At 42.3% G+C, this 27,388-nt stretch overlaps 1 protein-coding gene across 2 annotated transcripts in view; it reads right to left on the bottom strand.

Moving 5' to 3' along the window:
• dock4b (dedicator of cytokinesis 4b) overlaps nucleotides 1–26,201 on the bottom strand; it is a 114,123-nt gene extending 87,922 nt beyond the window's left edge. For both annotated transcript variants that reach the window (XM_086058546.1, XM_086058547.1), the window contains exons 1-2: nucleotides 26,028–26,201; nucleotides 1,087–1,170 (exon numbers count right to left, since the gene is read on the bottom strand). In XM_086058546.1, the coding sequence (XP_085914672.1) occupies nucleotides 1,087–1,170; nucleotides 26,028–26,064 (121 nt within the window). In that variant the 5' untranslated portion in view covers nucleotides 26,065–26,201. The remainder of the gene's footprint in view (nucleotides 1–1,086; nucleotides 1,171–26,027) is intronic.
• Nucleotides 26,202–27,388: the final 1,187 nt, after the last annotated feature.

Raw genomic sequence — 27,388 nt, 5'->3', positions numbered from 1 at the left:
GGTAATGTTTAATGAGCTAAAAGTATCGGAATGTTTTTTTGGGGTATACCACATGATTAACTCAATAAGCAACCATTAGAATTCGTATTTATAGTTGATTACACTTAAGCCCTTACATATATTTTTTTACACTTTAAATTGGTCAATTTGACCCAGGGAATTTTCTCCACCATATTTCAAAGTAGGGACTGTGTTCTTTTCTTGGTATGCTTCATTTTTGCGTCTATGGACACATAGCTGCCAAAAAAAAGTATTGCCAAAAACTTCGAACGTTGTTTCAATTTTCCATAGGCCGTTTTCCCAAAACCTTTCTGGCTTGACTTGACTTTCTATTTTTTTATGATTTATTTTCAACCGTGGTGTCCCACTCAGTCGTGCAATCTGACACTGATGTACCTTCACTACCAAAGAAATGCAAAATTCACATTTGACCATCCATCATGACAAGATGATGCAGCTGAATTGGGATGGCAGCAAAGCAGCGTACGTGGGTGCGCGTGGAAAAGAAAAGCAGACTCGGAGTGGGCTGCATGGCTGGAAAAGCAGTCAGCTCCCTTGCAAGGAAACAGCAGCGGCTGTGATTTGATCCCAGCGCTCATTTTGTGCGCCGTCCACCAAGCAAGTCCCTCAAGAAGCTTCTCCAGCGAGCTGTGTGACATTAGCTGGAATGGAGGTCCTTTGGGTGCAAAAACACTCGTTGGAGCTTTCGTGCCTGGGTCATGACCGAGCGTGTTTTTCCACGTGTGACCATTCAACATGAATTCACTTCATTTGCGGACATTTGGTGTGTGCGGTATTTGCGAGGGGCCGCGAGTCGCTGCTCAAGCAGAACCAATTTATTTTCATTCCTGCGTTAGTTCTCACATCATCCCGTAGAGAGACGCTACATATGTGCTAACAGGCACAAGCGAGACTATATGACAATTACACATAGAGGAAGTGAAAATGAGAAGAGCTGTGATAAGATTTTGGCATGTCTGGGAATTATTACCTATTCATCCAGATGATGGAACAAAAGATCCAGGCCAAGCCTCAGTTGAGTCATTATTGATTAGAAAGCGCGGCCCACCAAAAAATTTGTATTACCTTCACATTTTTCCAGGATCTGCACCGTGTCGCCAATTTCCAGCGGGAGACCATGCTGGACGGTGCCTCGGAAACTGGCCAGCACTGTGAACAATAACAAAAGTGTCTTCAATTAAATATATGCATCCTATTTATGGTGTAGCATAATTGCACAAGATGATGGTGAGAATGCGCGCTTAAGGAGAAAATCTCCAGGGACCACACAAACAATACCAGCTAATGGGATGTAAATGTGCATGAGTAGGTCATCATGATCATGCATTCCTAGAGGTAAACGTGGTCAAGATGAATAGAACAAAACAAACACAAGCAATAAATTAATTAGAATTACAATAAACAATATAAAATCTACTGTACATACATGTTTTGGTCTCCATCACTGTAAATAAATACATTAATTACCTATACTAAAATAAAGCTTATGGACCAAATGAAATGGAGGAGCACTTTGCTTTTTTCCAATTCTTCATTCCAAATTCGTGATGAAAACAACTCAACAATAATTAACTCATTCACTCACAGCCATTTTCACTGAAGCAGCCCCCTTCACTCCCGGCTGTTTTACTGGATTGTGACTGATTTTGCAAGGCCCACGGAATCACAGAATGAATGAAAGAAAGAAAGAATGAATGAAAGAAAGAAAGAATGAATGAAAGAAAGAAAGACTCTTCTTTCACCAGGAAAAAAAAGTATATTTGTATGATTGTATTGGTTTGCCTTTTGCAGCAATTAGCATTAGAATATAGCTCAATTTCATCATTATTCCCATCCCATCTGTTTAAAACACTGGGGAAAAGAGCTTTTTGCAACATGGAACTGGTTGATCTCTTATATTCTGCTGCCAACTGTTGGCCGTTTTTGTAAGAACTACCATTTTTTTCAACCGTTCTCTGTAGTTGTGAGGCTGCAACAAAGTATTTTCCCCAGTGTGTGAGCTGTATACTCTAGCATAAAAAAACATAAATACATTTTTAAAAAAACATAAATACGTCTTCGGGACACTTCAAATCAATCAAACGTCTTTATACGTTTTGGGGAGCAAATGAGTTTAGCAATATGAGCGGAACTGAACTTTTTGAGACATATCCAATTTGGTCACTGTTTTGATCATTGTTTTCCAAAATAAAAGCAGATGTTTTCAGATGTCTTATTTTGATTTAAATCACAAAAAGATACTCTAAATAATTAATCAATTATTAAAATAGTAGTCAATTAATTTGATAATTGATTAATTTTGACAGCTCTACTTCTACTACATGGCAATGTTGATTTGATTAATTGTTCGAAGGAAACTTCATGAATTACAGAAAATGGATCGTTTCTATTACGATTAATGATACCGATGCCCACATTGTTTCATAAGAAGAAAAAAATCATTCTAATGAGTTGGGATAGCATTTTACGCAAGATGTTTTTGTTTTGTTAAATCATTGATGAATGGCGCTTACCAATTTTAAACCAGCATGTCCGTCAGGACACCCTTAAGTCCACACAAACATACGCTGACAAGTCTGGCCCGACACACAAATGCACACACTGTTAAACGTGTCCATGCGGGAGTTTTGCAGCACTATAAGGTACAAGCGGGCTATTCAAAGTGAATGTTCGCACCTGGACGCACACGCGTCAAATGGACGGCTTCACTCTTGATTTTAGAGTGTCTCAAGAGGGATCATCCAGTTTACCTCAACACACACTCCGAACAGCAATAAACAGGATTTGCATGTGTGGAAGTGGGATGTAGAGGCATAGTAGCCAGACATCGAAAAATACTTATTAAATTTGTACATTTTAATAATTTTTTACTCTGCTTTAGTTGAAAGAGGCGCCTGGTTTAGTGTTCACTAGTTCATTTAAGTGAACATTTGGTTTAAGTGTTATAGTAACACTACATAATTCATCAACTTATGTTGTTGTTATTTTAGCCTAAGCTTAAGCAAAACTGATATTGTTTATTGTAACACAATTGTTTAAAAAAAAAAAACTACATGAAAAACATAGTACTACTAAAAATACTCATCACATAATCACAATATTGATAAAATGCAATTACATAATTTTTTACTTTTTCATTTGTACTTTTTCTGTTGTGGAGAAGACAAAAGCCAAGTAACATCCACATTCTAAAATCAGGTTTAAATATTCTCATATTGCTTCACACTATATTCAGAGGTGTGCCAAAAAAAAATCAATTCACATAAGAATCGAGATTCTTATCTACTACAATTCAGACTCAATATAAAATGTCTCAAAATCAATTTGATTTATTTATATTTTTTATTTTCTAAAAGCTATAAAAAATTATAGCTAGCTACAGTGTAGCAGTTGTTTTTTGTGGAAAAGCAAAACATGATGATTCTTTGTATACCCATAGGTTGAAGCAGAAATCATTTGTCAAATATTTTTGAATCAAAAAAATCGATTCTGAATCGAATCGCAGATGCAAAAATCTGAATCGAATCGTGAGACAGTCAAAGATTCCCACTCCTACTGTAACTGCAATTGTACCAAAAATCAGATGATCAGTTCAGGTTCTGACAGCTGAAATTGCTTTTAAAGATTTCTTTAGCAGTTACGCTTGCTCTTCGTGTCCTTCATATTTGTGTTAACATGTTGCCCCGCTTTTTTCCTTTGCTTCTTTAGCTTGCTTGCTCTGCTGAAGCGTTCCTTTCGGATTTTGTCGTTGTTGTCACCCGTGTACATCTGACCTTGCAATCATTCAGAAGAGCAACACGCTTTCACGTGTACTACCCACAAAAATGCAGCCAGTTTTTTTTTTTAATCCGACCACAGTGCACACGCCGCAGCAAATGCATTAACGCAAAGTGTGCTCCATGTATGAATTAACCACCTTGCGGTGAATTATTCAGCTTTGATTCTTTTTTGAAAGTCTGCTGCATGTCAATCCATAAGCCATCTGCAAGGTGCCCTTGAATGACTGCTCGGCATCAAATGATGCACTGAGCCAGCTTTTTGTCCCATCAGGGTCCCAAAACATAGAAACTAAAAACCACTCAGGCCACTAGCAAGCACATTTTTGTCTTGTGAAAAGTTGTGTTTCCATTCTTGACCACATAGGTGGCGATAGGTGGGAATATGTGAAGCAATAGATACTGACAAACGTGTCAAGAGAAGAGACGGCAGAGATGCAAGAAGCTTGAATAAAATCCGACGGGTCACCAGCAGGGAGGGAGACGGTGGTCTGACAGAGATGCGGCGTGTCGCAGGGGTGCGAGCAAGGTTCGCGTGTCAACACTCATCTCCATCACGAGCCATCACCGCATCACTCGGGCACGTCATGTCAAGGTTGCCTCAAGAGAGGTATGCTGAACTTGTGAATTTGAAGGAAAGGACAGTCCATCATGACTCGGGTCTAGCAACAAATCACGTTCCAGCTTTACCAACTCATTAAATATGCATGATAGGTAGGTGTCAATGTCTGCACTAACACCTCAAGTGTCAGTACTGAGTGCGCTGGTTTATTTAAAGACGATGTGTTGAGTGGTTATTATATGGCGGCATTTTTGCTTGAGCTCAAACAAAAGATGAATGTGAAATTACTTCTTATACTTCCAGGACAAAAATTTGATTGCTAGTCCGATGCAGCCGCACACAAGTTAATATTAAGAAGATGGAGCTTCAGGGTCATTTTCATGTAATTGGATTAATAAATGTAAAGAATTACAAAATAATAATAATAATGAAAACAATTTCTTTATATTGCTTGAAATCCTATTTTCAAAATGATTAGTTTTTTGGTCATAAAAAAGACAATTGAGGGTAAATACACTAATTTCATGGAAAGTCAAAAGCAAATGGATCATGAACATGAATTCCTCAACTGCATGGTAAAAAAAACAACACAAGAAATGATAACATTGAAATTTGAAAACCCATCATCACAGCATAACAGTAAAGACAAACAACTTCATTACAACCATATGAGATGCACAATTTACATAAAACCCTGCGGAAACAAGTGCATAAACGATCCTAATTACTTTTTAAACCCATTACACGCTTTTCTATAGATATTCACAATAATGAATTGTTCTGACACTTTGACGACTAGCGATGTTTTAAAAACGAAGCATGTTTTGTATTTCAATATACAGTGGATGTTAATCTTATTGTTGTGCGTTTAGTTTTACAGTTAACTCCAACTGGGATGTCATTAAACAACTTAAAAGACGCTTGGGGGACAACAGAATAACTTACGCTACACACTACACATTAATAGTACTTTCACAGTGTCGGAAACTTTGGTTTTCTTGGATTATAACGTTTTAAGGGGGAAATAATCAGCCATTTGCCCCAATTGGTTGATTGTTTTGTCAGATGTTTGAAGGGCAATAATCGGCCGATTATAATCGGTCGGGCCCTAATTTTTTCATTATCTTTTGAATGGTAACAACTGCCAATAATTCAATTTCAGTGAGGTGTGTCTTTACCCTTATTGGCTCTATTATATTGTAAACCAGTTACTATAGAGAGATACGGATATCCAAATTTAATATAAATGTAAATAAGCAACATTTCTTTAGTGTGAATGCTAGGATAATGGAAGCAATTGTGACAGTAATAAATAATGAAAACAGTCATTAACTGCAGGGCCACAAATGGAATATTTAAACTGTGCTCGCATTTTGACCCCGTCAACGTGCTTCCCACTGCTCGCGACTCCGCAGAGGAAGTAGAGCTTGCGACGAGGCCTCTTGCCTCAAATGGGTCTAACAGGTGTGCTGCACTTCCACGCCGAGCGCAGGCTTGTCAAACCGCATTAAGTTGGGCTCGCTCGCAGTGCGTTGACGCTCCTTAGAAGAACAAACGGAGCCGGGGGCTTGGAGAACGCGCAACAGCAGCTCGCCTGCTTCGCAAAAAGCAACAGAGCCCCTTCAAAACGCATGAGGCAGGTATGAGAAGATGATAAAACCTTCATATTGTACTGCTGCTAAACTGAATTTGACAAATTCAGTGTTATAAAGTGTACAGTATTTTAAAAGCTGACATTTCATTCAAAGCGTATCTTAAGCAGCATTTTAACCTCATTAGCTTGACTTTCTTCCCCCTGACTGATCTGAAAATGATTCACGTGCGTAATCCACTCCCACGTGTTCATTATACAGCATTTATATCATTAATATGCAAATGTGTTAACGCAGCAACTGGTGGCACTCCCCTCGCCTGTGTTGCTGCCAAATGCATGCTTCATGAATATTCAACTATTATGTGGGAATATACACAACATGTGAGCATTATGAAACATGCCAATAAACGCTTGCGATGACGCATTCAAAACGACCATGAAACGCCAGAAAAAGGAAGCGGCACTTCTCTCCCATTGTTTCACAAGATGGATTTTGACAGCAAGCAAACAGAACTGAAATACAATTCAGATAATGAAGAAAAAAATCTCTTCAGTTCCTCATAATATACTGCTGTGTTCTATGCATGTTCACTGGCCACATTTTCAGTCAGACCTGACACGTAAAGCCAGAAGGGTACTTTTAGTCCAGGGATGTGACATGAAAACATTCCGACTCAAACCAAAACTAGCTAAGCTATGCTTTGTCTTCGCCAACACTGCGAACACTGTTTCCCAAATCAAAGGGCCCTTGCGCATTTATCTTGCACTCTGTGGTCGAGTAAAAAAAAAAAAAAAAAAAAAACCTATAAATACATCCCACAACTGTAATCGCCTCATGGATTTGAGGCACTAAGTCAGGGACTGCGGTTAACGAGCAAGGACTTACTTCACGTTCAAAATGAAAACGGTATGACACACTCGAGTAACATGTTTTTTGGTGTTAAGACACATCGCAAAGGTTATTTTTGATAATAATCCAGAGAAAATTGTTGACATAAAGTCTTGTAGCAGCGATACTGCAGCGCTAGCTTGACAAGCTGCCTCTGTACCAGTCGGGGGGTGAGTACAAATATTTCCATTAAGAAAAGCATTCTGTGTTGCTCTTTGCTGTTATTTCGTGTCCAGTTCTGCATCAACTCCTCTAAAGACACCGATTTTCTTTCCAACACGTTTCGTAACCTTAGCCTGACGACATGCGTGTGCTCTTGCCGCAAGGTTACGGACGGTCGGGAGTGAGCTTTGCTTGGCGCTAGGAGAAAAGTGGAGGCAGACGTTGGCGCGGCAGAGACCTTGAACGCAGTTCAACTTGGCACACGCATGGTTAACCAAACCACTGGCGAAGAAGCGTGATAGGCAGCACGTACAAAAGCAAAAACGGTGGAAGCGAGCAGCGGAACGAGGCTTTCATCTGGCCTTCTTCTCTGCCAGCTGCTGGGATCTTTTCACCTCGCCTCTGCGTGCAACCTGGCTGCCGTCGCAACAGCCACTCGAATAACAACAAGTGCGAAATCACACTGCAGACGCGCAACCTTTGAAAGCAGAGTGGTGTGAGGAATATGAAAATGAAATTGCTGAAAATAGCAATCCGGCAACTGCAAGACTTTAGATTTTATTTTAGGATTGAGTGACTTTACTGATTCAATGAAAATGACTGAGGTGGCTTTCCTCTTTTACACAAGATGCTTGAACATTATCAGGTGAGATTGTATAGAAAAATAGAGGCACTGGTGGGGTAGTGTTATACAGTGAAACTTGGATTAAACAGACTAATTGGGGGAATGATCGTCTGTGAGAGCCACCCGGTACACCCAAGATAGAACAAAATTATTTTGTACTTTTTTGTGGCCTAAAAATTCAAATAGATATTAGCTACAAAAACAACAACAAACAGTTTAGCCGAACTTTCGTAGAGGGAGGATAATGGCGTGCATCCGGTCGAGTTCATGAACCACGATGTTAGCGCTGACTTTTGTTGTTATAAAATAACATCTCATAGATTAGGGCTTTCCAAAAAAATGTGTACTGTACCAAAAATAGCATGGTTGAGAGAAATGTACAGTACTCGCTCCAGTAAAAACAACAGCCATATACATAAATACTGTAGGTCGATATGAAATCTCCTTTTGACCTAGCTGTCACCCTACGGCAGATGCAAATCAGTTTTGCCAAATCGGCGACATTTCAAAAGCCTCTTTGCGACTTTTTCTTGTCAAACGCGACTAGCGACAAATCTAGCGACTTTTTTCTGGTGTTATTGAGGTGTTTTGTTTTTTTACTCATTTTTGCCTCTCCCATGTTATTCCTCTCTCCTACACCGTCAATTACTCTTACATGCAGATTGCCAATCATGCAAATTAGTTAATGACGTCATTTTGCGAATTCTAGCGACTTTTAAGACAGCCAATAGCTACTTTCCTTACTGGAGAGTTGGCAACATTGATGCTAAGCTAATATCTATGTTCCATTAAATTTGTCGGGACACTCTCCTCTGCTAACATGGATACCGGATTGACGGACCTTTTAGCCTGCTGTAGTCTACTGCAAAGTGTGTTTGTCTACGACGAGAGAGCGACGCAGGTCAGAAACAGTCAGCAGACCAGTCGCTGCCTGTTGATGCCGTTTACTGGCAATGTGTCAAATTGCAGCCAAATTTGAAATGTATTGCACAAGAGGGAGTGGACGGGACACTGTTTTCTGTCGGGTAAATCTGGGGTTCATTGGTTCGTGGTTAGGTGAATCAAGGTTCCGCTGTATTTAGGTCAGTGAAGTGGATCATATTCATAGATGTTAATCTGATCATGCATGTGTGCTAAAAGCACGTTGAATTTGCCGAAGATTCCTAATCCCCCATAGCGTGACAACATCAAGTCACTTTTACACATTTGTGGCGAAAGCATCCAAAAGGAAGTGTGATCCAATAAGTGAGTCTGGACATCATGTGGCACATGCCTCTCGTTCATGCGCTTCCAGATGCTCCCACCGGGGCGCTGCAGCTTTCCAGTTTTCGGCCGAGGTCACACTGACAGACGCCTGCTCACCTTCCCACCACGCAAAGAGCGCGATGGAGGCCAGGGGGAGGGGAGAAAGGAATTAAGATGGAAGAATGAGGAGGCTGTCAGAAAGAAAAAAAGACGCAGACAACTGAACATCTGCCTCACTCTGCCACCCAACTGTTAAAAGTGGGCGTGTTGAACCAAACCCACCGCATTCTGACTCACAGAAAGCCTCTCCACTTCCTTTAGCAAGTAGGTGGCACCGACCTCCATCTGCACTTCAGGCTCTCTTGAATCAAATTAAAACAAATTATGCCGCATGCAAATATAAACACACACACACAGGCAAAAGTGAACAGAAGCCACCTCTGTGAGTGTGTGACCTTCCTTCGTGAGCGCACACACACACAATTCGGGCAAAGCTATCTGTCAGGCTGCATATTTTGCCGTTGGCAGGACCGGTGAACGCTCACCGTACGTCCCGTCTCGCCGATTTCACGTCACCAAAAGACACTCCATCCGTCAGCAACGGGAGCAAACACAGCCGCCACTCATGTTTCCATCGCCGCGGGCCATAGCAACACTAGTCAGTGTGATGAAAGCGCTGATGAGAAAATGATGAAACTAATTCGACAAAGATTACAGCACCGCAAAAACAAAAACTAAGGTTAAGCCGTTGCAAAAAAAAAAACGTTTATGATAGTGTATATGAGACACAATGAAAAACAATACAACAAAGTACATGCCAATGGCTGAATAATCATTCTCATTTAGACATATAGTGTGCGTTAATGCACCGGTAACATGCCATCCCATTATATCAGATCGTTGTGGACAGCTGGTGCTTATCACCTCATTATAAATCCATCCCCGCCCCATTCCGGTGCAAAGTATGCAGCCGTTCGCAGCATCTGAACATGAGCGCCCCCATTTAGCAGTTTTCTCTCGGTTGGAAGTTGCAGGTTGTGTTGAGCTAACAGGCTGATTTGTACAGAAACCTGCCATGCTAACATTGCCACTACACTCTCAAATGTAGCTTGGGGAGGCCAAACACAAAAGCCCACACTGTGAGGTACAGTAGACCACATCTTCAAGCGTATTCAATGCAGAATGATGCAAGTCCATGTTTGTAGCAAAATGTTACCATGCATGCACGGATAATAATGCCTTTAGAGTTTTATTTTATTTATCAATCCAGGTCATAGGCCAATTACTAAATTTTTGCTGAACTGACCTTTCTTTTATTCTTTCTTACCCTTCAATTGGTTGAAATGACGCTGAAAAGACGTTGAATTACTGGTGTCCAACCAAAAGACGTCTGAATTTGGTTGCAAAGTGAAAGGTGAAATAACGGAATTTTTAAGACGCTGGGAAAAAAATTATTTGAAAAGACGCCCTTTTAAAGTCAAAATTTGGTTGAAAAATTAACCATCATAATTTTTAAGCTGTTGAAAATCCAAAAAAATTCAGTATACAGCAAAAATATATTCTTGTTTGTTTTTGAATGGTGGTGTGTCGTGAAATCTTTTGGCTCAATTAAGGTTGTGAGCCATTTTTCAAAACATTTCCATCCTTTCTCTTTAAGTCAAGGACAAACGCCGCTAAGCCTTTCACACAAGTTCCAGTAGAGTGCAACGACTGAGACAGACAGAATTCGCTGGGAATGCAAATGAGAGGAAGACAACCATTGCCAAATTTTTTTATTACATGTTTCCATGTCTCGTCAAATTTGGCACGTCTACCGCCAACCACCAAGAGTCTTATTTAGCCTAGTTTGCCGCAAACACGCTCAAACACAAAAAGGGGAGGATGAAAGAAGCATCACAAACAGCTGAGAGAGACAGCGTGCTGGTCCCAGCGGATGAGAATCCCAAATTCTGTGTAGTCGTTATCCCATACATTCGCTTCACATCCTGGCCCAGTAGCCTTCATTCAGCGCTCCTCCCGAACAGATAAAACAAAGCGCTCAGTGAGAGGCAGACTGTATAATTGTGTGTGTGTGTGTGTGTGTGTGGGGGGGGGGGGGGTGTGTGTGTGTGTGTGTGTGTGTTTTAGAGACAGTGAATGAAAGGACTGCAGTGTTGGCGGTCTGCATTGAGCTGGAGGGGCCGCTGGGCGCAGGTTCGGATGTTAAATGCGCACTCGGATTCGCTGTGGGAGGCCGAGACGCGGAAGAAAGTCCCGATTGAAACAACCGCACGCAAAGTGATAAGTGCACGCTCGCTCTGACAGACGGTGGTAGCCTCAGAGCACAGTCAGAGCCACTGAAGACGTTTCACCTACACACACACACACACAGACAAACACACGCACACACACACAGGGGCTCTACTCAAGGACACACAGATGGCAGGTGCTTCACAAATACAAGCCAGTGGAGCGGACCTCATTATCAGCGAGGCCCGTCGGCTAGTTAGCTCACAGGGGCGTGCTAGAAACTTACAGTTTCACTTTGACTGAAGAGGGTGAGCAGGGCGCTCAATGCCCAACATGAAGCCGAGAACATGACTACTAACAAATTCATATTTCTCAACTTATCTGTACCCTTGAAAACAAGAGCTCCCTTGCGAGCTTCTTCATATGAGGATGAAGTGGAATTCAGTAAACTTTCACTTTTGAATGATGTTTTTCTTCAGACGCACAAACTCCAACTGCTTCAAACTCTCGAGATCAGACCATTTTGAAAAAACAAAAAAACAACACTGACGGGTGGTGTAAATTGCAAGACCTCTAATAGACTACAGTGTGTATTTGTGGCAATGTGTGAAATCACCTTCAAAAGGTCAACCCAGTTTTAACGGTTTGTCAACCTGGATCATCAAACATTAATTGGATCCATTTTACACGAGATTTAGTGCTTTTCGCTTTTATGTCTTAGGTATCTGTATGGCGACAAGGTCACATTTATACGAAAGTAAGTAATTAAGAAAGGACCGCAGCCTGTCATAATCTGGGAGAAACTACCTGGAAGACCTGACCTGAACGAGGTATTCAGCAAGTGTACTGAGGAGCACTGAGTGGACACAGGCAACAATAACCCAACCGCCAGAGTTCTTTACTTCTTCCAATGGCGTGCCTCTCATCTAAGAACACTGTGACTCCTTCCAAGCTCAGGAGGGCTATTTATTGTCAAGAAAACAATGGAGAGATGACAAAGTAATGCCAGTGGAAACGGACGAGTGGAGCAAGACCGCTCTGACCGCCAGCCCAAGCCTCAGAATAAAAATAAAACGTTTTCATGTGATATGCGTTTGCCTCTTCACGAGCCACAACATATGGAAAATGAAGGAGTGAGTGTGTGGCTGTGACTATTCTGGCACTGATTCTCATTCTTTCCTATAAAAAGGAGTATCACGGGTCGAATTATGTGGTTTGTTGTCTTGCCAATGCTACCAAGATCTGCAAGAAGTGGAGATCAATAGACTGACATGAAAAGTGCACAACACAAGAATGACTTTCGATCACAGGTTGCAGTGTTTAATGCATTTGAAAGAGACAAAGTGCACGCTTCCTGCTCAGTTCCTTAGTTACCTTTCTGTCTACAAACTCGCAGGCACGTTCAGTTCAACCGCTAAAGTGGTTGACTGATTTCTGATCCGCAACATACAGAGTGAGCCACTGTTTGAATGTATGGCCTTCATGTGTGCACGTAGTCTCACATTCCAAAAGGATAAAGGAGGGTCAGCTGTCGTCTAGGCTATTTTGCTGTACCCGGCATGCCACTGGTGGATGGTGGAGGATTGTTCCACTGGGGCGAGGAACTTCTGGCATGGCAGGGTGGATGATTATCAGAGACAATGAGGTATTGGAAAGCTTCTTCCTAGAATCCCAATGGATTGTGAAACATAACAAATCGCACAAACCAGAGAGCGTAAGAGAGATCTCACTCTATCCCTCTCACGGCGTAAAAATAATTAACCAATACTCAACCATCACATGCCAACATCCCTCGTGTCTACTTTGAATTTTGCTCCGACTCGAGGAGCTGCTCCGCACTTAATCTTGTCCATTACCGAGTCGACATATGCGGCAACAAAAGAGGCTCCTCTCCAATTTGTTTCATAATGGCTCTCTTCCTGTTAGGCACCCCAAATGCAAGAGAATCCCAATTCCCTGGCACGTCCGGCAGATTAAATTGGAGGAAGTGGCGCACAGCTCCGTGCCGGTTAAACTAGGCTAATGCAGCATCAGAAGCAAGACAGACCAGCAGGCTGGGTGGTTGCTCAACTGATACCTCGGCTCAGCTAATTTTTAAAGTCCAACGCAGACAAAATCAATGCAGTAGAGTGAGACATTTGTAGGGGTGAGGAAAAACAAAACCGTCCCAGTTTCTCGATTTAGGTCAGTTGCAGTTGTATGCTTGCACCAAGCTGTCGGTAATTAAATAAAACTATTCCCCCAAAAAAAAGTCTACAGGAGGGAGATGAAGATGAGGAGGAGGGACGCACAAGGCTGGAATGATTAATTTCCTCTTTGTTTTTCTCCTCCCACGATTGTGCAAAGCAGAAAAGGTAACCTCATTTGTGTGCCCATTCCATGCTTGGCGCGAGCTGGAGGGAAGAAAGTATAAAACACGCTAATGAGCTGCAGAGAAACACAAACATTGGGATGCTGCTCGGCCACCCGGTTCAAAGGAGGGACACTTTGCGGACGCCCGTTGACAGCCCATCACATTACTGTCTCTGCAGTCTCCTTCCCTTGTTCTCTTTGTTGATTGCTTGGAATCATTTACAGCCTTGCTCCATCCAGATGCAGTGATATGAACTGACTATGCAACAAAACTCGTGGATTGTCAGTAAACCAGCAGAGTAATGTTTATATGCTATCAATACATCTTTAATCAATCAATAGTTGGGCAGAACCCTCTGACACCCGATGAATAATCATTCCACAGAGTAGCAAGACAATTTTGTCATTTTAGCTTTGTCGGCACCTGACTGACCTGCACAGAGTTATTACTTGACCCCATAAAATAAAAATTCCCACACACGCACTCCAAAATGTTGTCAGAAGTTTATCCGGCGGAGTATAAGCTGTTCTAGCCACAAGATCTTCCATTTACCATTCTTGCAATGGCAGGTATCCCAAGCCCAATAACTCAAAAAGCGCAAAATACTACGAACGGTTCCAGTAAGGTTGAATCCAAGTCATCAGCTCTGGTTCCCAAGCGGATAGACTATCATTTAAATGCAAAGGCGGTAAGCCCTGTAAGAGATCACTACTCGAGTCAGACAGTGCACATATCAACTGATGATGTTTACGGAAAGCTAAGAGTCAGTGGAAGGGATCAGCATTGGGGAAAAGAAGATGTGATATAAACCCAGGTTACGTTTCTTTAATAAATGAGCAGCCTAGATAAAAGCTGTATTAAAAATAAAGATGGACACAGAACTACTCATGAAGTCAAATCTTCATGACAAAAAGAAAATCAGTGTAATCATCCACACCACTGGCCCAGACTCTGTGTTCCTAGGTGGCGGTGGTGGTGGTGAGGTTATTGGTGCATTAGGGCAAAGAGGATTATGGCTGCAGATGAGGGTCCCGAGGGAGCTTACGGTGACGCATCATCACTGATGATGTCTGGAAACATTCCCACTCCAAATCAATGGCTGCTTCCTGGCCATTTCAATCATGCCCGTTAGTGCAGTCACAGTTTATGTCAGAAGATGCCGACAGCTAAATCTAACAGTAACCTTACGTATTTTGCTTGAGGATACATGCATGCCATGCACTAATATCAATTATAACATACAAGAAGACGTGCAGTATTATCCATTTGCGGGTCACTATTTATAGATTCTCCACTCTCATTAGGTCAGCAGAGGGCCCAAAATGGTCCAAATAAGCAGAAAGATGCAAGTAGGGAAAGATCCAGTATACAAGCCCGAGCTTACATGTATAATATGTTCTATATGTTATGAACAATATGAATGTCTAGCTGAACTATTTCAAAGGGTGACAAAAAACAAATGGGTCTCATTTCACGGCATCGCTTTGAACCAACGAGCCCTTAATTTGTGAACAATGTCCATGAGGGAAGGAGTCCAGTTTCAAAGATATAAGGCACAAATCACTGACTTGATGCTTGTTCCTGCTTTTTCAGTGAGCATGAAAGCAATGCTCAAAGAACTGAAAGTTGATACAGAGATTTGCAACCATCAAGGTCAAAATGGACCCACTGACAGGCCATTAGGCACCAGATAAATAGATACCGGGCTATATGAGCCAAAAAGATTTCCATTATTGATCCATTAATAGTGAAGATTACTCAATGTGAAGAAGTGCTATTTTTACATTTCCAGTCCCCTCGGGGAAGAAACCCCCTCAACATGATCTCTCTCGCTTGATCAACAAAGCCATCTGTCGTCAAACAGAATCTGGCCATGAATCCCAGTGAAACGTGGACGTTTTCTAAGTGGCGCATGCTGGATTATTTCCATGCTAGTGTCTGTATATACAGTATATTATCTGGGGCCAGCTCTCAACACAAATTGCTTGTTAGCAAGAATAGCCAAGGGGCCTCACATGGAATGTGAACCATCCGACGGTGTAGGTTCCTGAATTGGGCTGGTGTTGTGGATATAGCAAACACACATGCAAATATTGAATTGTTTGTCATATTTTCTGCCTTATTGAAGTCTCCATGTGCCATGTGCTGGCCAAACAAAGGCTCCCACGGTGGTTTCCTTCCCCTCTCGTCCACACAAAGGGGATATGTTTCAGCTACTTTTAGAAGCAACACTTGACGCTTAGAGGTCCTCAGACTCCCTCCCCTGAGGGTGGAGAGTGATTGAAGTTGGAAAATAAAGACGCCAGGTGGACGCTTGTTGAGATTAAGCTTGCGGGGGAGCAGGGGCCACTTCAAGCCAAAGTGGAAGCATTTTTCAGTAACACCAAGTGGGAGAAAAGGGGTACTGATATCATTGCCTGGGGTGAGATTGCCACTGGTTTGACATACTAGCTGGGAGTAACTTGTGCAACATCACGTTTAATAGCATATGATTCAGTTTATATTTGAACTAAAACAAGAGAAATGTGCTCATTTACAAGTATGACATCGACCGATCATGATGATATCCAAAACCTCCAGTTTTCAGAAAAAATGTGAATCAACAAAGTTCTCAAGCCTCTAGAAACCATCTATATCTGCCAAGTCAATGTAAAAAAAAAATGGAGAATGCAAACTTTTGTGTAGTTGTGAAGCTCCTAAAAAGACCCCATTCAATCAAGCATCAGACGAGAGATGCTCAAAGACACTTCTTCCGACAAACAAACAAAACTTCCAAAAAAAATCCAGCCGGGGGATTATTAATGCAAATATTTAACTAACAAATCTCTTTTTATCTCTGTGTGCTTTGAAGGCTTTCACTAGATAAACACTTAAAAAAAGCGGGCAATCCCTGCAGACAGGTTGGGTTGAATAAAGCAAAGTGAGTCGCAGCAGGGGTCAACCTGATCAATTAAACAGTCTTAGAACTCCACAAAACCCATACAATTCATTTAAAATTATTCAGCAAAGTAAAAAGGTAGGTAACTAATTTGAATGAGTTGAGCTCTCACATGTACCATGAATCAATTGCAATTGGGCTGAACATTCCTCAGATTGACGGGGAGAGGGGAAAAAATGTGGTGAGAAAAGTCCTAGTCAAAAAAGGTTTGGGGAGGAACTGAATGTAGCTGGTAGAGGAGAGGAGACGTGAGGTGATGCGGTGGCAGAGAGCCAACCCAAGATCGACCATCATCAACAAAGAGGAGCACGCAAAGGTCAGAAAAGCTGCTGCTGTGCGAGCTGTGATGGAGACGAGAAGGCCGCCAAATCTCAGCTGTGATGGAAAGGTGATTTAGGCCGATCAATATCATCGTCACAGCTCTTGAACTTACAGTCACGCCATTTAGTAGGTGTGTGCAAGGGCAAGACAGAGAGCTGATGCACTTGTTCTGCAAAACCGCCAAAGTACCTCCCTAACTTTAAGAAGCCACTTATTGTGGTACATTTAAAGTAATCCCCATGTTGACCATTAACATCAGCAATTGTTTGGTTCAACCATTTTTCCCTCAGGCTGTGTTTTCCCCAAATATTGCCCCTTCCTGATCAAGGACTTCAAACATCTGACGAGCTTATGTCATAAAATTATCCTAGAAGATTATCCTTTAGTTTGTTTGAAGTGTGTTAAAAGTAGATTTGTCCTGATAATGGGGTCGCAAACGGTGTGAGGCCAACAACCTTTAAAGGTGTTCACAGGGTTGGGGAATCCAGGTACAGAAAGTAAAACCCTGCCACAGATTGGCTTCTTGACTCAGCCGGCAGGTAAACGAGCTCGTCTCCACCTCTGGAGTAGAAACACCCATGGCTAAAGCAAAACTGTTCCAGGGTTTTTACTTTCTGGATCTGGATTCCCCAACCCTGCGTGTTCAATATTTACGACCAAAAATCTTCATGCAGGTCGGGAAAGCCGACTACTCTCAAGTCATTTGACTCCATGGACTGTGACGTGGATGAAATGTAGCCAGTCAAAGAAGTGCTCGGACGAACAAAGAAGCCATGGTAAAAAGTTACAATCAAATATGTCCCAGCCAATGTCGTTAAAGTGGGTTACCCAAACTGCAAGAAGCACTTTCCAAAGCAAGACTTTTCTTCGGCATGTACCTGGAAATGTGTGCTCGTCTTCGTGTTTGTGAGATCACATGTGATCACGTCAGCCCTCTGCCTTGGAGAACTGGATTCTAGACAGTGGTGGAACAGACCAAACACAATAGAACCACAACTCTTGAAGAAAAATGCCTGAATCCTCAAATGTATTCCAACCAGCAATCCAATATTCATATGATACTGTGCAGCTTTACTGTAGTTCACAACCATGTGTTTGGTCCCTGACCTGATGATTCCAATGAAAACAAACTAATTAAAAGCATAAAAGGGTAAATATGCTAGTTGAAATAGTAGCTAAGATTCATCCATTGCTAATCTCATTTTACAGCATTTGTATACTCAAAAAGGACAATATTGCATCAGAAGAGGCATAAAAAGCAGTTTACATCCTTTTCAAATCTCATTGCAGCGTAAAACACGCCTCCAAAGAGAGCATAACATGTTTTGTAAGATTTGACAGAAGGCAGAGCAAGTCGCACACCAAAGATCCTCAGCGGTGAGAGTTGCTCTGCTAAGCCCGCCGAGCATCTGTAGTGCTTTATCATCTCCAAGTCATGAGATCCACCGAGGCTGCCGCCTGCACATCCATGCGGGCTACAAATAAACACATTATGCAGAGGCAAACGCACATATTACACGAGAAAATCTGGGACAGACGAGTACGGATTTGAAGGAATGCACAGAGAAATAAAGAAGGCTTGAGAGCGAAAAAGTATTGGGGGAAGTCAGGAGAGTCAGGTGTGGGGGAAAGAGGCAGAGTGTGAGATAAGGGTCATGCTGCCGTAACCTGCTAGCCTGGAACACGCAAGACCAAGGCAGAAAGTGGGACAGGAGGAAACAAAAAGCAAAAAGGAGCAGATCTGAAAACGAAATGTCTTATTTTCATGAGTATCTACTGTATGTGGAAGAGATAGGATGCAAGATCGAAGCACATTTAGGATTTTTGTTGTTTTTTGATCCTTGCTTTGTGGACTTTTCCCTGTGTATTTTTTCTCTTTGAAGAAAAAGATCCGACAACCTCCTCCACCAAAGGTGGAATTAAGGCTTGAATGACAAGCCAAGGTCAAACAGTGGGTTTCTTAAGCGCTATCAGTACGAAGACCTTTTAGGTCTTACTCCGGAATTAATACTTGCAATCCGGGTGACCTGAGCTGCACCAGAGTGAAACTGAACTTCCACGGTGAGTTCATGCCATTTCCTATTGATGTTATTTGCTCAAAGTGTCCATTTAGGTCACATCCACTAAAGCAGGTTTAGTATTCTGCAGCACTAGTTGTTCAGACACACTAAGTAGGTGATGTATAGATGATCATTTAGAAAACACTGCTGATATAGCGATTTAAAGGATGCTGATTTGCATGAGAGCTGCAGTTTACATGGTGCACTGGAGTGTTGCAAACAAATTCAGGATACTCTTGGTGTCCACATTTAAACAGCGTCTCGCAATAAAACATTTAAACCATTTAAAGGTTGGGGTTGGCCGAGACCAGGGTTCGCCAATTCCGGTCCTCTAGGTCCAGAGTCCTGCAGGTTTTAGATAGCACACCTGATTCATATAATCAGCTCATCAACATGCTTGATAACGATCCTGATCTTTAGTAGGTGGTTGGTGGAAACATCTAAACTCTAGGACCGGAGTTTGAGACCTTTGCTCTAAGACCTACATCAGGGTTCACCTATTGCGGTCCTTGAGGTCTGGAGTCTTGCAAGTTTTAGATGTTGCCACCTACCAACACACCTGATACTAAAGATCATGATTGTTATTAGGTATGCTGATGAGCTGATTATATGAATCAGGTGTGCTAGTGGGTAGAAACATCTAAAACCTGCAGGACCAGAATTAACCCTGCTCAAGGACCTAGCAGAGGTGGGCATCGAGGGCCGGAGTCCTGCAGGTTTTGCACGTTGCCCTTCTCCAACACAGCTGATATATGATCAGCTCATCAGCAAGCTCTGCATAAGCCTGATAACGATCCTGTTGATTGGAATCAGCTTGTGTTGGAAGTGAGAAACCTCCAAAACCTGCAGGACTCCGGCCCTCGAGGACCGAGATTGCCCACCTCTGACCTAGAGCATAGATACCAAACTCCGGGCCTCGAGGGCCACAGTCTTGCATGTTTTCGATGTCTTCTTTCAACACACCTGAATCAAACAATCGGGATCATTGCCAGGCTTCTGCATAGCTAGCAGAGGTACTCCCTCATAATTGAAAAAAGCAACACAAAGCTCTCCCGCTGGATAATTTTGTCACAACAAATGGCCACAAAGAAGAAATGTGAAGCCAAAAACAATGGCAACAGTAAGCTACTTAACACAGGACAATTTGGACTTTGGAAAGTCCCCAACTACAATCACAACAAGGTTTTGTTTCTTTGTTTGGGATAGCTGCCCCAGCTAGCTTGGACACTTGTATTAGCCATCAATTATTACCACATCTCTCCCTTTTTACTATCATATTAATAATGAATTTAACACAATGGCTGAAGTAACTTTAGGCTCAGCAGAAATAGCTTTGACTAAAACCAGCAGTCTGGTCAAATGGAAGCCTTGAGGTCGTTACGATTACACTGGGTCACACAAGCGCTCCCACAAATCAATGTACACTTCCTTTATGGTCAATACGGCTCGCTGGGATTACAGCCACAGGGAACAGAAAACTGACACTACACCAAGCGTGTGCAATAATTTTTTTTATACAATGAATGAGCACAAAAAACAAGTGTCTCCTGGCACATTAACAGCGCCTCTCACCTGCCAATCACAATGATTGTCATTGTCAGGCACCTCTTTTTTTTTTTCTATTATGAAAATTGCACGCCAGTCATATTTCCCCCTGGGCCCACACAGATGACAAACACTTCTGCTGGCAACACTGCAGGAGAATTAAAGATCAGTTAAGCCGGCAAATTCCTAATAGGACACATCCCATTAACCTCTCAAACGCAGAGACCACACATTGATATCAAAAAGCCGGTTTGGAATTTTCTTGCCAGTTTTATGATTCTTTTCCAGGCCCCTTGTCTTGATCCTTTCAAAACGCAACACGCAGATGACTTCACGTCAAAACAAATGTGAAATATAGCCGGGAAACGCTCGGGGGAGCGGCTCCCTGCTGCAAAGCAGGCTGGGACGCCATTGGAGTGGAAAAGCAGGAGAGCCCTTGTCGCCGCCGCCACCAATGTACCCCTGCCCCCCACCCCTGGTGGCCTGTCATAACATTATGCATAGCTGTGGACTAATGCTGCATGTGTCTGTGTCACCACCAACAATGGGATAAGCTAGCGAGAAGTGGCAAAGGGGAAAATGTAATTCCACAGAATCCATTCATCTCCTTCTTACATCTTTGTGTTGACAGATCAAAATAACCAAGCTTGTGGATAATATCAAAAGTGCAGGCTGAAATAAATAGAGCATGGCTTCATTGAACTATGAACCAGCATTGGCATTTTTACATGTTTGTGTAACAATGCCTTCATATTATTCCTAGTGTGGATCACGTAATGTCTGCACAAAGCAAGGGACGGCTATCGTGAACAGAAGTGGGCAAGATGGTTAACGCTCGCTTATTTTATTTATTTATTTATTTAGTTTTTGTCTTAAACATCTGCTCAACCCACAAGGGAGCCGCCTACATGCTGGTACTCCATGTTGATGACGACTCCGTTGGTGAAGGGGCGCCATATTTGCAGATGGAGATGAGGCGGCGGCGAGGCGAGGAAGAAGCAATTACAAGCTGGTAGGCTTCACCTCGACACACCCCCTCCCCCAAACCTCTACCCATATCTCACCCTGGGGTTTGCTGCGTTACGGAATCATGGCTATAATGGTGGAATGGGCCTTTGGGGCGCCCCGCTCCCAAACAACCTACTAATCCCCTGTGAAGTGAAGTGGGAGTCTGGGGGTAACAGGGTAGGGCGGGTGCCTCGTGACAATGAACCCGCCCCTGACACGCGCCAGCACCCACAGCCCCCCCCCCCCCCCCCCCCGGGAGAGAAGGTGGGGGTCTCGACATCGGTCCTACTTCCCAGCCAGGCCGCTGGGGACAAACAAGCATTACGCTGGTGAGCTATTTTTCCATGTGGAGAATTGAACGCGGCAACTCCGATAAATCACAACTTGAATCGTCTTTGATGCAAACCAGCTCGTTAAAATGGTTTAATTATGTTTCTACATTGTGATGAGCAATGACACGCTTGATTGCGTTTATCAAAGGGTCTTAATGAGGAGAGGAGGAGTTTGTCTGCGGCATAATGTGACGCTATGTCGCCTTGAGTGACTTACGGAGTAGATCGCTACTTATTTTCATCTTTTATCTGATCTCATAAATTACTCTTTGCATTCAGAAACGCGACATAGACTGTACAAAAACCTCCCACCCATACCCCCTCTCCCCTCCCTCCTTTTGGCTTAAGTCACTTTAGGGATCAGATATGAACATCTTCTCATCTATCGTCCAAGTTTCTTGCTCCGGGTTAAAAATCAGTAATCATTCAACTAGTGGGTTAATGGGCACTTTAATATCAACTTGCCTTGAGTCCATTCATATTTCATCAATGGCGGCAGCCCGGGCTTTCCTAAATGAGTATGACTCCGTCGGTGAGATGAATCGACATCAAACAAAACCGTGGTCGTCCAATTAAGCGGAGAGCAATTTTAATCTTTATCTAACTGGTCCGACATCAAATAAAACCCGAAACACTGAGTCTCTTCCCAATAGCAAACCTTATGGTCAAACGAGGATAAAAATGGCTAACTAACTTGTTCAAATACAGAAAAAACTCAATTTAACAAACCCAGAACCAGTGGGCCCCAGATTCAACGTACAGAAAATAATAGTCCATTCCATTCAAAGTCTTAGTTCCAGAATTGACCACAATTCTCCAAAGCAGTAACGGCGCAGTGGCGTCATCAACGACAGAGACTGGTCACCTGTTGCCGGCTTGCTCTGCTATTGTGTCATAGGTAAACAAACTTACAGTAGACTAGAGCAGGCTAAAAAACGCATCAATGTGGCAGCCATGTTGGCAGTGGCGATGTTCCCATCAAAGGCAATGGAAAGCATGGACATTAGCTTAGCATTGCCGTAAGTATACAAGTAGCTGTTTTTTACTCAGGCGCTTGTCATGTACACTTCTCTTGACCATGCAGTTTTTTGTGCAGTTGTTTCTTTTTAAACTCTTATCTATAGCATCTAATCATAATGGAGGGGGGGAACGAAGCACTAACATAGCGGCGAACAAGTCCAACAGCTGCGCTTCTTGGTATGAATAATTTAGGATTTCTTGTTATTCTGTGACCTCCTAACCCTCAGATCAAAGTTGAACTCAGGATTAGTCGGATCAGAAATTGTTGAACCACTTCCTACATGCAAGCCCAGAATTAGAAGACCTGTAATGGCAATGACTACTTTGAAATGCAGTTAATATTCAGGTTAAGGTCAGAATTCCGGTTTCTGAAACAATGGAGGTAACACGTTTACATGCTCATTTGTGCTCGATTGGAATAACCCGTTCGGACCGCGACGTGCGGACAACGTAATTGCGTAAATAACGTCATTTAACTTACTATACGTTCAATAAAAGACATTATTTTTATGTCAAAACCCACGCTAAATAAAGTCGTCGGTTTCCTCCTCGCCCCTTGTGGTTCTTTGCTGCGAGCGTCAAGTTTGTTGACATCGGCTTGACTATTTCCGGTGGGTTACACGCCAGAGGCACGGACTTATATTTGCATTTACTGTAAGTGTATATAGTCACAAACTGAGACACCAAAAAACGTGACATTGCAGCGGAAAAATCAATGCATTCAAGGGAGGCTCCTTTAGCAAGTAGGACGGAGCTGCGCATATAAGTCGTGACTACATAAACCAAGATGCCTTGCGAATCAAATAAGCGCAGAAGAAGATAAAGAAAAGAAGACGAAAATAGCGAGCATGCGCACAGCGAAAAACATTGCTGCGATCGATCAAGATATTCCGAATATGTTTGTAAGAGCAAGAATTCCAGTTATGAAAGGACTAGTTTTTAAAAACCAGAATAAGAGCATATTGGGGTTATTGCACCTGTTTACATGGCCTTACAAAACCCGCATATTGCCAATATTCTGGTTTTGAAAGAGTTATTGCCTGCATGTAAACAAAGTAATTGACTCACCAAATTCCTAGATCAAACCTGAATGGCGTCTTCCACAACATAAGGCACTGTACGTAAGGTACCGATTGCGGGATGATGGATTGAAATCGACCCACAAATTTGACAGATGTAATATCAGAGGTGTAAGGTAGTGATGGGAAAATGAAGCTTCATGAAGCACTTGTAATATTTTTTGACTCCTCTAGATGCCACTCTTGGTTGAAAGATGCCTTTATATTTAAACCAAGAGCACCATCTAGGGGAGTCAAAAAATATCACAAATGCTTCATGAAGCTTCATTTTCCCATCACTAGTGTAAGGGGCCGAGACATAAATGTGAAGTTTATATCATAGAATTGCTATGTGTCAAAAGCAAGTGTCGCTGTACCAAATGCTGGTGTTGACGTCGCCGCAAATCAAATTTTTTTAATGAAGGAAAATGTAACATTGAGTTCAGTCTGGAATAGACAGGCGAAAATTGTAAATATAGCCTATACTGTATCTCTAATGCACCAGAGCCACAACACTTAAAGTGTAAAAATAACATATTTTGGGGTAATTTAAAGGGGAAAAAATTGGATATACATTAGGTTTTGCTCCAGTGGCTATCCACAATAAAAATACAATATAAAAGTAAATAAACGTGTGCTAAGCAACAATACATGTTAAAACGCTAAAGACAATACATGCTGCTAACACCAAAAAGTGTCCATGTTACCATGATAGCATTCAAGTACATCTTCCAAGCTCCCGTGACAACCATTCAGATGCTGTTCAAGCCTGTTATTTAAGGTCAAAATCCACCTGGATTTTGTAGCTTAAAGTAACAATTATCTGTACATTATTGTTGCTTTAAAATTTTAAATAATCAAAACAGTGAGTGGAGTTAAACACAAAACTAACTGGAGGATTTAAGGACTCAATTCAAAAGCTGTCGACCTCGTCACCTGTGCGGACTGACGCCATGACGTCGTCAGAGATGCCAGCACGACCCCTTAGAGGTCTCTTTGTGGTTTGGCATTTCACAACAGGAACACACTGGTTCCTTCCTCAAAAAAAAAATTTTTTTTGAAGAGAAAAAAGAAGGGGGCCTGTACAACAAAAGACAAGCACTGCTGCCAAAGAATGTCTTAAAAATTAAATCGCTGTTACTGAGGGGAAAGGGATAGAACGCTTTTAATCCAATTAACAGCAGTTTGGGGGGACAATGGTGACTATTGAGCTTTTAAAATAAATATCCTCCCTTTAATCCAACCCAAGTGGACTTTGAAATTGGATAGTCTGCAATTACAATGTGAATCCCTTTGCTCGGATCAAGGATCTGTGACTGGTGACACAGGACAGGTTTCTGGCGCTGATTCCAAGCCAAGGAAGTTGACGCTTTTAGGGGGGAAATCTAACAGGAAAAAGTCCTGCGACCAGAACGTAGGCTTTGACAAGAAAAGGCCAGGGGCTACTTCCTAGTTCACCAAGCTTCACTGGTTTTAGGTCATGGTGGAAAGGTGGCCTCCAAGTGCATAAGCAGGACAGGATGGCCCATTTGGATGAAAATGTGTTGAAACGACACACAGAAATGTAATTGATTATGGGGGATTTAAGAGGGCTGGGGCATCAGTCCCACACTGCAGATTAAAAACTCGAGGGAATATTATTATGAGACGTTTAACATTCTAACATCTCAATGATCATGTCATTGTGAGGAAGAGGAGGAGGAGGAGGAGGAGGAGATGTTGGTGGAGGGGGCAGCAAATAGGAATTCTCACCACACAAGCAGGAATAAAAGACTGTGTTCCAACACCCCCCTCTTTCCTTCCTACATTCGGTTTGTTGTGGCTTGTGTGTCTCACTTTACTATTTCACAACCCTCGACAACCTGAAACAATGCACTAAGGATGCACACATGTGAATGAGAGTATCTATGGCATGGTCCTTCTCTGGAAAATAAATAAATATATGAAATCAATTTCTAAAATAAAATAAATATGGAGAAAAAGTGTCAAATCCTAAACAACAAAAAGGAACAAATATTGAATATGCTGTTCATTTAGTAACCCGTGGGGGGCTGGGGGGGGGATCACAGCGACAACACTCTGCCTTGCAATGTGGCAGTCAAACGCTCATCATCAGCTCGGATGCTTCCTATTGTTGTTCATGGGGGAGAAAAAAAAAACAAAAACATCCCTAATAGTAAACAATCAAATGCGGCTTAATTCCTCCAACACAAACAACACGGTGTCTGTGAACGCACCGCACGTATTTCACTTTCACACATTGAACAACAGAAAATGCAATAAACTTACCGACGCCGTATTTTTCCTGCTCCGAGGGTATCCACATGTTTGCGGCGGGTGCTTTCAAGTTTGGCGTGGAAATAGCGGCGAAATTGGTGCCGTTAGAGGCATTCTACTGGCGTGCTCTCCTCCGCTCCGTAGTAGGAGTCATTGTTTGGATTTCCGAGGCGAGAATGCGCCACAGCTGGGAGCGGGACGGAGACGTGCTGCCTTCATGTCTCATCGGAAATGGAGACACTACTCCACGTCGCTTCACAGTAAAATTCGAAAGGAGACGACTTGGTGCGGATGAAGTCTTCCATTTGTCCTTATTAATTTATTAACTCTTATTAATATGTGAACGATAACTAGTGTCCAGTCAATATTGTGGCTTGTTCAAATTTAGTGGCGTTTTTCGAGGCATAGTTTACGAAACAATTAGTTTTTACAAAATGGAAGACTTTTAACACTAACGACAATAATTTAAACGTGATTTTACTTATTTTACCTGGAACAAACCAAAAGCTATCCATTAACGTTAGCGCTACAAGACGAGCTTTCTAACAATCGGATTCTTGAATGTCCGAGGTGTCTTTGAACGCTACTACAAGGCCAACACAGCCTGAAACGACCGCGTTGCATTGTGGGGGTTGTAGTCGCAACCGATGACGTCAATGGAGTTAGGAAGTGGTCTTTTTAGCGAGTCAATTTACAAGAAAGACAGAAATTGGGAAAGAGAAAGAAAGAAAAAAAGAAAGAAAGAAAGAAAGAAAAAAGAAAGAAAGAAAGATCCATCTCATCTAAGACATGTTGATGCACTACTAGTGTACCGCAACACCTCTAATTTCTTGCTTGAGGTGTTCAACATGACCTTGATCAGGACCATGGACACACGCACACACACACACAGAGCTTCAAGTGGGACAAGTGATGCATGAAAAATATATGAGTCTATGTATGAAGAAGGAAAACTGGAGGGAGTTGCACAGCGTGGATGTACATGCACATACGCACACATGCATCTCTGTGTGTGTGCGTGTGTGTGCACCAGTGAGTTTGCACATGTGCGTGTCTATGTGGGTGAGTGCATGAGCACCAAATGTCACACATTTTTTATGAGCAGGCTGTGTCCTCACTCACTGATACACCCAATTTCACTCAAACACACAGACTCTCTCTCTTGGGGGCTCGTCATCTGTTTGAATATGGCTCAAGGTGCGTTCGAGAACAAAGAATTTTGGTTGAAACTTGTTCTTTGAAAGTGTCAGTTGTGTCGCTCTGTCCCATCAGCGCTTACCATATCCGTTTAAACATCTACCTTTTCATTTCAATGGTGAATCATGAATGAATATACCATGGGAAAAAAATGAGCTCTTGGATACTCGGAACAT

The sequence above is a fragment of the Leptonotus elevatus genome, chromosome 17, assembly GCF_054856555.1.
Source record: "Leptonotus elevatus isolate MCC_2025b chromosome 17, RoL_Lele_1.0, whole genome shotgun sequence".
NCBI classification, from domain to species: Eukaryota; Metazoa; Chordata; class Actinopteri; order Syngnathiformes; family Syngnathidae; genus Leptonotus; species Leptonotus elevatus.
The sequence above is the reverse complement of the archived record's forward strand: the minus strand, read 5'-3'. Positions and strand labels throughout refer to the sequence as shown.